Genomic DNA, 12356 nt, shown 5'->3' with positions numbered 1-12356 from the left:
ACCTGTACTGCCAACAATGACTTCCACCTCTGCCCTACAGTTACTGACACCGATTGCCCGGCTCTCGCCTGGACTGTGGACCTCGGTCTTCGCCTCAGGCTCCTCGTTACCTTTCCACCCATAGCCAGTCTGCAATAACTGTGACCCCCGTGCTGTCTTGGATCCTGTTCCTCAATGCCTGAGGTTTCCCTTGAACTGATCTGCATCAGTGTGCAACTGGTGGGTTTTATCACAATTGGCCTACATTGCCTTAGCAGACACAATAAAGACACTACCCTACACCACCTACCTGCACTGTCACAGCTCTGTCAAACATTTGATGCTGAAAAGTTTTATTGAGTGGGCATTCAATCTATTTTCCCCTGAGATTTTAACTGAATTAAGGGGCAAATTAAATCATTAGTTATGGAACTAGAATCACTGTTTGAATGCTTGCAACACACAAATTTATTCACAAAGAAGTAATGAATACATTAACCTTAGGCAGAGGATGAGTCAGAGAATTCCAGTTCATCCTGGGTTTCTTTAGTCACCAAGCAAAATTTAATGATTAATCCCATGGCAAAGGACTTGCTGTTGGTAACCCAGTAACATCCGCAAGAATCAAGGATATCTTTATTGTCCCCAAGGAGCCATTTACTGTACAGTCAGCAGAATCCACAGACACACACAAAACAGACAAACAATAATAAGTAGCAATCAACAGACAATAATAAACATAAAAATCCCCCTGGGTTAAAAATAAAAAACCAATGGACAATAACTAGAATATAAGCAATAGTTTTCTGTGGTTCTAACACTAGAGGAGACTGTTGCTGTTTAAGTACTAGATGGGAAGAGGATTAGAGGAGGTAGAACTATGTTGATGCCCTGCTGAATGGTTTTGAATATGACTGTCCAGAACTCAGATAATCGAGATGCAGAGCCAAAACATAGTTCTATCTCCTAATCCTCTAACACCACTGTGCGGTATTCCACCATCTGATACCATGCCACCTTTACTGGTTAGGCATCTCATCCTTTAAAAAATGGAGACACTACATCCCCTCCAACATATGATGGGTGTATACAAAAAGTTTTACGACTTATACATCTTGAAATGTTACGAATTTCATTGCTGGGGTCTTCCCATCTAGTACTTAAACAGCAACAGTCTCCTCTAGTGTTATAACCTGGTCTTTGATAAACCTCAGGACAGGGCCCCAAGTCTTATGAAAGGTCTTTAAGGACCCTCCAATTCTGGTTGCCGTTAGGGAAATGAGGAAACAGCTTTTGCATAAATCGTCTGCTTTGAAATAAATGAAACAGATGTTTCTTTGGCAGGCTATACTTGACTGATAGGATTGTGACTGTTGCAAAGACCCCATCCTCATATAAACTATTAATAGTGTTGAGCCAATTTTTTCTGGCCATTTAAGAAAGGCAGCAAAGGTTTTTTATACCTTTAAACATTAACAAAAACCGTTAATGTCTTTTCTTTAAAATTTACAAGTCTATTTCTGTCTGGTTTCTCGCGATAAGTTGCGTGAAAGCCTGAGTTAGTGTGTTTTGGGGGCTTGGATACACATCGAGGTTCTGACAGAAATAATTATGTCTGCTTTCACAGGCCTAAAGTTAAACTCTAAAGCCCCTGACCACCGGTGCGTGTGTGTTTATGAGCATGAACAAACATTTACTGAAAAAAGTGTCTTTATTAAAATAACTAAGGCATTATTCTTTAAAGTTTTTAATGTGTATTTGATGCATGATGCTAAATGCAGCTTACTAGTTCCTATAAAATGTAATTATATAACCATGTCCACCTTCTTTAAAATGATAAAAATATATCCTAAATTCTTACACACTTGCCTGATTCCGCAGTTCCTACACCCCCCTACCCTTCCATGGCTTGTGAGATAAGAAAGCCCTCCTTCTGTCTGCCTGGTCGATCATTTCTAGCCGCTATTTAGGTGCTTCCTCAAATCTTGTTGCCTAAATGACTTATGTCACACTCATACTAATTTAAAATTTCGCTATAACAAACTGATCCTTATACATTTTAAGAAAAATGTAAACTATATATGTCTGGTGTTTTTTGATTCAGTTTGATGATCAACCTCTAAAGGCCACTTCTTTAAATTTCTTAGCAAAATAGCGAAATAACAGTTACTGCTAAACTGTTTTATTCCTTGTTTGAATCATCAGTGGCTATGCCCTGCTCATTTTCAAAGAGAGTGGCATGTCGCCTCTTGACTAAACTTTTGTAAAGCAAAGCTACCCTTAAAGCACTTTGAATAAAATGTTTCATAGCATGTTTTATACTTATTTTAAAATAACACATTAACAAAACAAAAAAAAAGGGTAAAATAACAAATATATCCTAAATTCACGACCGTTCCCTATACCTCCCCCTCAACCCATCATGCAAAGTTACATATTTATTGGGATAGGACTTGATGGGTTATTTTAGCCGACCAACTTCCCGAGACTTATGGTGAGCATTTAGACAATATGAGAGAGAATTAAATTCAGCGCTTTTATTTACAACATGTGCTTATTAATGGCTGTATATTATTTAATTCAGGCAAAGTTACGTCTTTATTGTGACAGGATTTGACGGATTATATTACGTGACTCTGTGAGTTCGTCTTTATTTCTTAGAGCCAAGCTGCATAAACTACATATCAGTCATTTATGTAACACATCTAATTTGTGCATTAATAGCTTATGTTACATAAAGTTTACTAAATATAGCAAAGCAAGTAAGTATACTTTACCTGTGCACGCAGTTGTTTCCCCTCAGACGCCGTGCTGCAATGGCGATCAGGCGCGTAATTCTCAAAACACCCACAAGATGGCGGCGTTTATCGGTGAACCCGATATTACAAAACCGATAACCGATTATGGTAAAATGCTTAAATATCAGGAAAAGTATTGGTAAATCGATATATCGGTCGATCTCTACTAACAACCAGAGGTGGGTAGTAACGAGTTACATTTACTCCGTTACATTTACATGAGTAACTTTTTGAAAAGAATGTGCTTCTAAGAGTAGTTTTACTGCACAAGGAGTAGTCAGAGAATTCCAGTTCATTCTGGGTTTCTTCAGTCACCAAGCAAACTTTTAATGATTAATCCCATGGCAAAGGACTTGTTCTTGGTACCCCAGTGAACTGTACACCCTCAAGGACCAAGGACATCTTTATTGTCCCCAAGGGGCAATTTATTGTACGTACAGTCAGCAGAATCCACACACACACCAGACAAGCAATAATACTAATAAAAAGACAATAATAAACATAAAAAATCCCCCTGGGTGAAAAATAAAAAGCCAATGGACAACAGATACAATGTAAAAATCACACAGATTTATTTAAAACAAAAAAAACATGTCAATAGGCACTTGGCTCCACAGGCTGGACTTTTGTTGAATGTAAAAGTCCTGCTGTTCGTCCTGCTGTTCTCCCTGCTGTTCGCATCTAGGGATATCAGCTGCAAGAAAGCATGGGAATGGCAGGTCAAGTATCTGAGCCTAATGAACTTAAAGATACTGGACTAGCAAGGTTTGCACCGAAGGAGCTTACCTGTGGATCTCTTTCTGCAAACACACTGGAACAGCCTTGTGAAGAATCTCTTCACAGGGTTCACAGATTCAAACTTTGGCACCCTGTTATGGCTTTCAGATGGCAGTGCATCAGGAGTGAAGCCCTAGGGTGGAAGTTTAAGATATTTCATTTGAACAAACCAATTCTTCAGCAGGCATGAATATCAGTGAACTCTTTGCAAGTGCACTAACCTTGGTGAAAAACTTATGTTCCAGAATCTGCTCTAAAGTGGGCCGATCCTCTGGATTCATCTGGAAAATCCAGGATAGGAGTCCCCGAGCAGATCTAGAGAGCGTTTTGGGCAGAGTGTGTTGGATTTCCCTGATACACTGTCTGATCTGCTTAGCATTGCCATAGAAGGCGTATTCACCGGTGAGCATTGCGTATCTGTATTGAGAAAGTCAGCAAAGGAATTTGAGTTTCATTCGCATATATCATTCTACACTGGTGCACATTTCAGGTGTCATGCATTCTTGCTCTGACTGGCTCTGACTCTGAGGATGGTTCAGAAGATATACGTACATGATACAGCCCAGTGCCCAAACGTCCGCCTCTGGCCCCTGTCCCTTCTTTTTCCACACTTCTGGTGCCGCATACTCCTTTGTTCCACAAAAACATCTACAATACACACAAAAGGAAAACAGCACACACGTCTTTTAGCTTGTTGTATAAGCAGTTTGAAAGCTTTGCTGGAGAATCTGCAAAAAAGAACCTACTTATGCATCGTTTCCAGCGGCTCCAGCTTGCCTGCCAGTCCAAAATCAGCCAGTCTCAACTCCATATTCTCAGTTACCAACAAATTCTCTGAAAGACCAATAACCCAATTAATTAACAACAGCAGACATTAAACAGTTGCAGAATACAACAACAGCAGGCAACGAACATATAAACTACACGGGCAAATGCCATGTAAAATGTCAACACTAATATGTGGAGAATTAAGCAAATCACATGTGCGCGCACACATACCTAATTTGAGGTCCCTGTGGACAAGGCCTTCATCGTGCATATATTTTAATGCTGAAATGAGCTGCCGCATGTAATAACGCACTTCTGCGTTGGTCAGTGACTCTCTCTCTTGAATGATGTCCAGCATTGACTGGAATGGGAGAAGGGGGGCTTGAGTCGACACAGAGTCTTAACCCTAATAAACTGTCTGCAAAGGCCAGATACAACTGGACTCACCCCCCTGCTGCACAGCTCCATGAAGATGTACATAAAGTTCTCATCTTCAGTATAATGTGAGAAGCTCACAACATGCCGGTGTTGTAGCTTCTTCAGAATGTCTACTTCTTGTAGACACTGAAATGTCAGACATGTTAATCTCAATGAGTTTAATGGAAATGCAGTTTAACTGCAGAGGGCTGACCTTAAGCAGGATTAAGACCACATACCTCTTCTAGTCCAGCAGAGTCCTCTATCGGGATTACTTTGACGGCAAAGATCTCTCCATTGCAAACGTCTCTCATTTTGTAGCATTTGCCAAAACTGCCCTAAAAACACAAGCCTATTCAGAATTTCTGCCACCTCTAATACTGACTGGCCATTTCAGGAATCTACTCTGCAGCAAAACTAATACATTGCAACTTAACTATGTACAGTATCTTGATAGTACATACCTCTCCCAACAGCTCCAGTCTGCGGTAAATCCGCAGATTTTCGCTATCAAGGACGAACTCGGGCACTTCAGTTGTCTTCTGAGTTGCCATGTCGCAGAAAAGTATTATGCGTTCGCAACCAAAGAAAGCAGAAAATGGATAACCAGTAGCGCTTCCACCACCTTTTAAACTCTTTGGTTCGACCGTCACAATGTTACGTAGGCAACACTACAGGTTACATTCTAAAACTACGTCACTACGAAAAAAAAAAAACTACGTCACTACGTTCAAAATTAGAACGGAAATAGGAACTTTTTTTTATAAGTTACTGGCGATAAATAAAACGTTTCTGCAAAGATACTCATCGGCATTAGTTTGACCAAAAAAACACTATTTTCATAATGCAGTAACTTACAAGATGCACGGCTCTTCCTTCATGAGAATAAAATAAAATTAAAATAATTATCTTCTTAAAAATTAAAGCAAAACTGCCAGCCTCTACTTTCCTACATCTTGTGGTTTCTTCTTTCTTTCTTTTTTGTTTTTGAAATCCTTACTTAATATTTTGAAAGGACATTTCACCAGCAATGGTGGAAAGTAGTTAGCCTAAGTAGCCTATAATTACTTCGTTACTGTACTTAAGTACATTTTTCTCACGTCTGTACTTAAGTAGATTTAGCCGTGGACACTTTTGACTTTTACTGTACATCAATTACAGCAAATCTTTATACATTCTATCTACTCTACTAGACTTTTACTTAGCGTTGCCTTACATTTTATAATAACTTTGCTGTTGTTTTAATCGGCTGACAACAGGGAAAGGTAGTGGAGGGACAGATAGGCTAATACCGAGATTCTGAACTTTTCCCGTCAAAGTAAAGCCCATCGACTTGTAGTTACTTTCGATGTTTCAGTCATGTCACAAAACAACTGTGCAACCTGTTTCACTATATCTTCCCCAAACACTAAGAACCGTTTCTAAACAAATCAAACTTTTAATAGCGTTTTAAAAATAGTCCCCTTCAGCAGCGCAGTTCCTTTTTTTTCCCGCAAGCAGCATGCAAAAACTAAATTCCTTAATTTTTAAACAAGCAAATAAGATCGTTTGAAAATGTACGCATTACTTTGTGGTTCTTTGAGTTAGTTCTTGTTTTTCCTGTTCTATCGGTCTTTGACAGTTGACGCCACACTCGCTATAGCCGCAGTGTTTTGTGGGTCGAATCGCCATTATGGATGTATACAACTCAAGTGCCAGCATTTGCGTGCGGCCTTATCTTTGGTAAGATGGGACATTAGTGCTGTGTGAAAGGCTGTCATACTAAATCACATGGTAGAAATGGCAGAAAGGTGGACATGAGATTTTCTCGGTTTCCCAATTGGAAAAGAGGATATGGACAGCAGGTAAAGGAGGTAACGAAGAGTCGTCGGGCGGCCTGGGTCGCAGCGGTGAGACGGAAGGAGATCACTTTCAACACGATATCTCCCTTCATGCGTGTTTGCTCTCGGCATTTTCATAAAGGCAAGTAAGATGTTTTTTGTTTAAGTAATGTTACTGAATATGCATTTTTTTGTCTTCTAAAGTTGGTATTCTCTCATTGCTTAACCTACGCTAGCAAGCTAGCCTCACTACGTACGGAGAGTAGCAGAAATGGGGGTGAGGGTAAAATGCGGACCGTTTACAAACAGCGGATTCCGTGTTTATAAACAGACGTATCGCAAAAGACGCACGCCGCGTAGACAGATCACGTGGCATAGAAAGAAACCCATACGACGTTACCTAATCACGGGGTGCGTTCGAGGCGTGTCTGCAGCTGACGTGACGTGGAGCGCGATCTGCTGTCGGCTGCAGGGGTGGAGTATACGCTGAACGTAAACAAATGAGTGTTCGAGGAGCTCAGCAAGGCGCAGCAGCTTCGCGTTCAGCCAGTGCAATTTTGTCATCCATATTACAGAGTACAATACGATTGTCCGAAATCCTTATTGTTATTAATTAATTATTTTATTGTTGGTTTTTTTGGAAAAAATTTTTTGAAAATGTTGTATATATCATTTGTTGAGCGTTCTCTAGTCGCGTATAATTTGCATTTGGACGTCCAGCTACTGTACCATGAACGTCACAGTTTGTGGGTGCCTGTTCTGGATGAGTAAAATAAATTGTAATAAATCAATAAATAAAAATGTTTCTTTCACCAAAAAAGTGTATTCTTAAGTATTTTTGTAGATCTCATATCGAAACACTATCAAACTATATATTCGTGTTGTCTGGTTTCATTTTCTCGTATAAGTAAGGCTACTGTACACCTTGCAAACACTCATGTGAAATATCTACACAATTATAGAAACGTCACATTGGTTGGCACTGTACAAGTCATTATATCAGAATTAATACAAGGAAGAAAAATAAAATTGCAAAGCAGATCTGTTACATTTAAACATGGAAGTAGCATGTAGAAATAAGTCCCTCAGGCTTGGCATATAGTAGTGGAAAAGGCTAAATTTGTATTTTACGAAAACATTTAAAAGAGTTTGGGGCAGCATTTGTAATTATCCATTTTGTCATATACACTGTAACAATAGGGAAGCTGCCCTGCATAATCTCTAAGTCCACAGAAGTGGCATGTAGAAATGAGGCCCCAGAACATGTGATATATTGCCAGTAAGGTCGGAATTTGTACTTTACAAAAATTTAAGATTGAAGATTCAAAAGGTTTATTCGTCATGTACACAGTTGTACACACACAACATGTAGTGGAATGTAACCCTGGTCACTCTGAGCATCTGTGCATTATAAGAGAGTAACAAAATATAGAAAAATATAAGAAAAATAATAAGATAAAAAATGTATGAAATGTTCAGCTGTACATAATCTATACATAAGTGATAGGTAAGAGGTATTTTGCTGTGCAATGTGCAAGAGGCCTGAGGTATGTGCCAATGATTTGGACAGTGTGAAGCAGCACCTAGTGGCATAGAGTATTGTCCTGATTTAGGAGCATTATGACCTGGGGGAAAAAGCTCCTCTTTAACCTTTCCATTCTGGGATGCATTTCCCAAGACCATAGTGGAGCAACACTGTTGTAAAGTTGCGTAGTTTGAACTACAGTTCTTGAGCTGTAGTTAGAAGCTTAGTCCCAGGTAAATACATCAGCGATGGTGGAAAATGCAGTCTAATAAGGGTATAGTCACCTTGTAAGTTTAATAATCTTTCATAACTAATAAGGAATAATTTAGCTCTATGATCACATAAAATGTGAAGTTGTCTGAAAATGTAGTTTGAAATGTAATTGTTGTGTGGGTCTCAGGTCATAAGTACGGTAACTGTCGGTAGTGAGCAATAGGGACACCTTGCTGGGTGATGCGGGAAGAATCCTCTGTGTGATCCATCTGTACGTTGACGTCGAAATTCAACTCACCAGTGGCACTTGCACTCTCATCTAGCACATATTGTATGTTCTAGTCACTCTTTGGCTTCTTCTCATGTTTAGAAACATGTGTGAACAGTTTTGAGTTATTGTGTTTAAATGATGACTACTGTATGGTGGCTGTGCTGAACTTCTGCAGCCTGTGTTTTCTATTTTGCATCAAAGTTCACCACAGTGCAAAATGTGTTTTGATGAATGGGAATGTATTTAGAGTTTTGCTAAAATCTGCAAATTGTGTTCAAAGTTTCACCAAAAGAGTGATTGATTCAATAAATGAGTTTTGGCAATTGGAAGTTTTGTTCCAAGAATGAGGTTTAGTCTTTTAGCAATTCAGAAAAACTGTAACAGAAACATAAGGCAAGGTAAACGTTAACTTACCAAAGCTCTTTGGGGCCATGTGTCCAGTTTATACAGATACTGCACAGTTAGGGGTAAAAGGCTGTTATGGGCAGGGTTAATCAATTGTACAGTTGTGCTTAAAATGGGGTATAAAATCCTTCAAATACTACAAAAGTTATGTAAGACAACTTTTGTTTTTTGTCTTGTAAACAAGTACACCTACTCTTACAGTTTTAGACTTAACAGGTTTTAAAGAATTTTGTATTATATTATATTATATTATATTATATTATATTAACATGACTATAGCGAATGTCTGTCAGCCCCTTTTGACAGAAGGGCCTTTTTGCTATTTTTCACAGAATCTGAGCCGGAAAAGTCAGGGGTAGTCTCACTCTGCAGCTCCTTGGAACAACAAATTTTCATGGATTTTCATGCTGCCAGATTACTAACAAAGTCGGCTGCAGTCACAGAGCACTTGTAAAGATTGTACATGAGAAGAAAGCGAGTTTGGTGGCAGACATGCCTCGGTCTGGTCATCCACATGCATCAAAATCATGCTAGGATCACGCACTTTGACGCATTCCATTTGTCTGCGGGGTTGCAAGGCACGCAACAAGCCACTGATGACTGATGTCCAAAGGTGCAACCAGATTGACTGGACACGGAAGAAGTCACGCTGGACATGTGAAACGTGGGAAAAGGTGCTTTCCGGCAATGAAAGCACTTTCTGCCTGTTTCGTAGCCAGGCAGACACCTATGTGAGGAGGGTTCCTGGAGAGGAGTTCAAGCCTGAGTGCCTCAACCTCACTGTGAAGCATCCTTTGAAGGTCATGGTCTGGGGCTGCATGGCTGCCAGTGGCGTCGAACGTCTGCACATCGTTGACGGCATGGTCAGTGGGACCAAGTACATCACAGTACTGCAAAAGTGTATGGTGCCATCAGTGCAGCAGCTGTTTACAAGCTGGTTCCTGTTCCAAGATGACAATGCACCGTGCCATTGCTCCAAACAGGTGATCAACTGGAAGCGTCAGAACAACATCGATCAATTGAGTGGCTTGCCAAATCCCCCGATCTGAATCTCATTGAAAACTTGTGGCACAAGGTGGCTTTGGAGATATCCAAGAGACATCCAAAATCAAAACATGAGTTGATTGAGTCACTCATTGCAGCCTGGAACCATGTTATCACCCATGATCACCTCATCAAACTGGTTCACTCAAAGCCAACATGGTGCAGGCAGGTGATGGAGAACAAAGTGTGGCCCACCAGATACTGAGCCATCACTGAGACACAAAATGTCCTTTTTCAAGGCCACCTACACGAACATGAAGAAAACTTGACGCATGTCTGTTCTACTATATAGTATTACTCATTTATTTTGCACTTTTGGCAAGAGAAGTACATTACGCAAATTACTCAAAAAGACGATTGACATGGGAACTTTAACAAACTCAGAAAAGTAAAGCCAAGCTACAATAAAAACTTGATTTTAATAGCCAACTGTGTCCCCTGTAACACTGTTTTCAAATAAATGCATTGGCTCAACGAAGGGGTTAAAAATAAAAGGTCAAAAGTTGGAAAAAATGCTAAATTAACAAGCGGTTGCAGACTTTTGCATACCATTGTAGTGTGGCTGCGTTTTTATAGCGAACACTTCTCTTCACAAGCTGTGCAATACCGTTTAACATTTGTTATGTGTTTGAATTGGCTCTTGGTAATGCCAGTACAGACACGGTGTTGCCAACTCTGGCATCCATCACAGAGTATCTACAGTGGGATTAACAACATACAGTATAGGACAAGTAGCCATATTTTCCCATCTATCAAATGACTACATTAATTTCCTCACCCAGTCACCATCTTTATTTTGAAACTGTCCACACCATTGGCAGGCCTCCTCAAGAGATACTGTAAGGAAATAAGCATAAACTTACTGGTGAGCAGGCATTCATCATTATACTTATCACCCAGTTTGCCAAGCATGTTCACACACCCTTCTGACTGACTTTGCCTGAGTCACTTGCCCTTTATTGTGCTGTTGTGGGTTTTTTTCACTGTAACACAATTCAGTCTTCAAATGACTTTTACACATACCGTGTGATGTTATCTGTCATTGCAACCACACATCCATTCCTCTCACATTGTTTTTTGCATTATCTCAAATTAGTTCTACCCCTGATTTTTCAGGCTCAGAGTCTGTGAAAACATAGCTAAAAGGCCCTTCTGTCAAAAGGGGCTGACAGACATTCGCTATAGTCATGTTAATGTAATATAATATAATATAATATAATACAAAATTCTTTAAAACCTGTTAAGTCTAAAACTGTAAGAGTAGGTGTACTTGTTTACAAGACAAAAAACAAAAGTTGTCTTACATAACTTTTGTAGTATTTGAAGGATTTTATACCCCATTTTAAGCACAACTGTACAATTGATTAACCCTGCCCATAACAGCCTTTTACCCCTAACTGTGCAGTATCTGTATAAACTGGACACATCTGGTTTGACCGCCCCAAAGAGCTTTGGTAAGTTAAAGTTTACCTTGCCTTATGTTTCTGTTACAGTTTTTCTGAATTGCTAAAAGACTAAACCTCATTCTTGGAACAAAACTTCCAATTGCCAAAACTCATTTATTGAATCAATCACTCTTTTGGTGAAACTTTAAACACAATTTGCAGATTTGAGCAAAACTCTAAACACATTCCCATTCATCAAAACACATTTTGCACTGTGGTGAACTTTGATGCAAAATAGAAAACACAGGCTGCAGAAGTTCAGCACAACCACCATACAGTAGTAATCATTTAAACACAATGACTCAAAACTGTTCACACATGTTTCTAAACATGAGAAGAAGCCAAAGAGTGACTAGAACATACAATATGTGCTAGATGAGAGTGCAAGTGCCACTGGTGAGTTGAAGTTTGACGTCAACGTACAGATGGGTCACACAGAGGATTCTTCCCGCATCACCCAGCAAGGTGTCCCTATTGCTCACTACCGACAGTTACCATACTTATGACCAGGGACCCACACAACAATTACGTTTCAAACATTTTCAGACAACTTCACATTATATGTGATCGTAGAGCTAAATTATTCCCTATTAGTTATGAAAGATTATACAATTTTTTACTTACACGGTGACTGTATACCCTTCTTAGAATGCATTTTCCACCATCGCTGACGTATTTACCCGGGACTAAGCTTCTAATTACAGCCCGTGAGTTGTTTGAAATACGCAACTTAAGGACAGTGTTTGCGAACGTTCCTTCGAACTATGGTTTTGGGAAACACACCACAGAACGGAAAGGTTAAGGAAGAGCTTTTTCCCCCAGGTCATAATGCTCCTAAATCAGGACAATACTCAATTCCTCTAGGTAGGCTACTGCTTCACCCTGTCCAAATCA

The 12356-nt window shown here is 39.6% G+C and overlaps 1 protein-coding gene across 2 annotated transcripts; it reads right to left on the bottom strand.

Moving 5' to 3' along the window:
* Positions 1-3325: 3325 nt before the first annotated feature.
* On the bottom strand, positions 3326-6823 carry LOC111846383 (polo like kinase 5 (inactive)). 2 transcript variants are annotated; one of them, XM_072715905.1, is made up of 9 exons: positions 5204-6818; positions 4979-5077; positions 4770-4886; positions 4554-4683; positions 4301-4388; positions 4107-4202; positions 3776-3971; positions 3564-3687; positions 3326-3471 (listed from the first exon to the last, which is right to left on the bottom strand). In XM_072715905.1, the coding sequence occupies exons 1-9, from the start codon at positions 5291-5293 to the stop codon at positions 3353-3355; spliced, it is 1059 nt and encodes a 352-aa protein (XP_072572006.1). In that variant the 5' UTR covers positions 5294-6818; the 3' UTR covers positions 3326-3352. The 2 variants fall into 2 exon arrangements, with proteins under 2 accessions (XP_072572006.1, XP_072572007.1); XM_072715906.1 differs by lacking the exon at positions 4770-4886 and having other exon boundaries at positions 5204-6823.
* Positions 6824-12356: the final 5533 nt, after the last annotated feature.

This window comes from Paramormyrops kingsleyae, chromosome 9 (assembly GCF_048594095.1).
Source record: "Paramormyrops kingsleyae isolate MSU_618 chromosome 9, PKINGS_0.4, whole genome shotgun sequence".
Taxonomy (NCBI): domain Eukaryota; kingdom Metazoa; phylum Chordata; class Actinopteri; order Osteoglossiformes; family Mormyridae; genus Paramormyrops; species Paramormyrops kingsleyae.
This window is presented reverse-complemented; position numbering and strand designations above follow the sequence as displayed.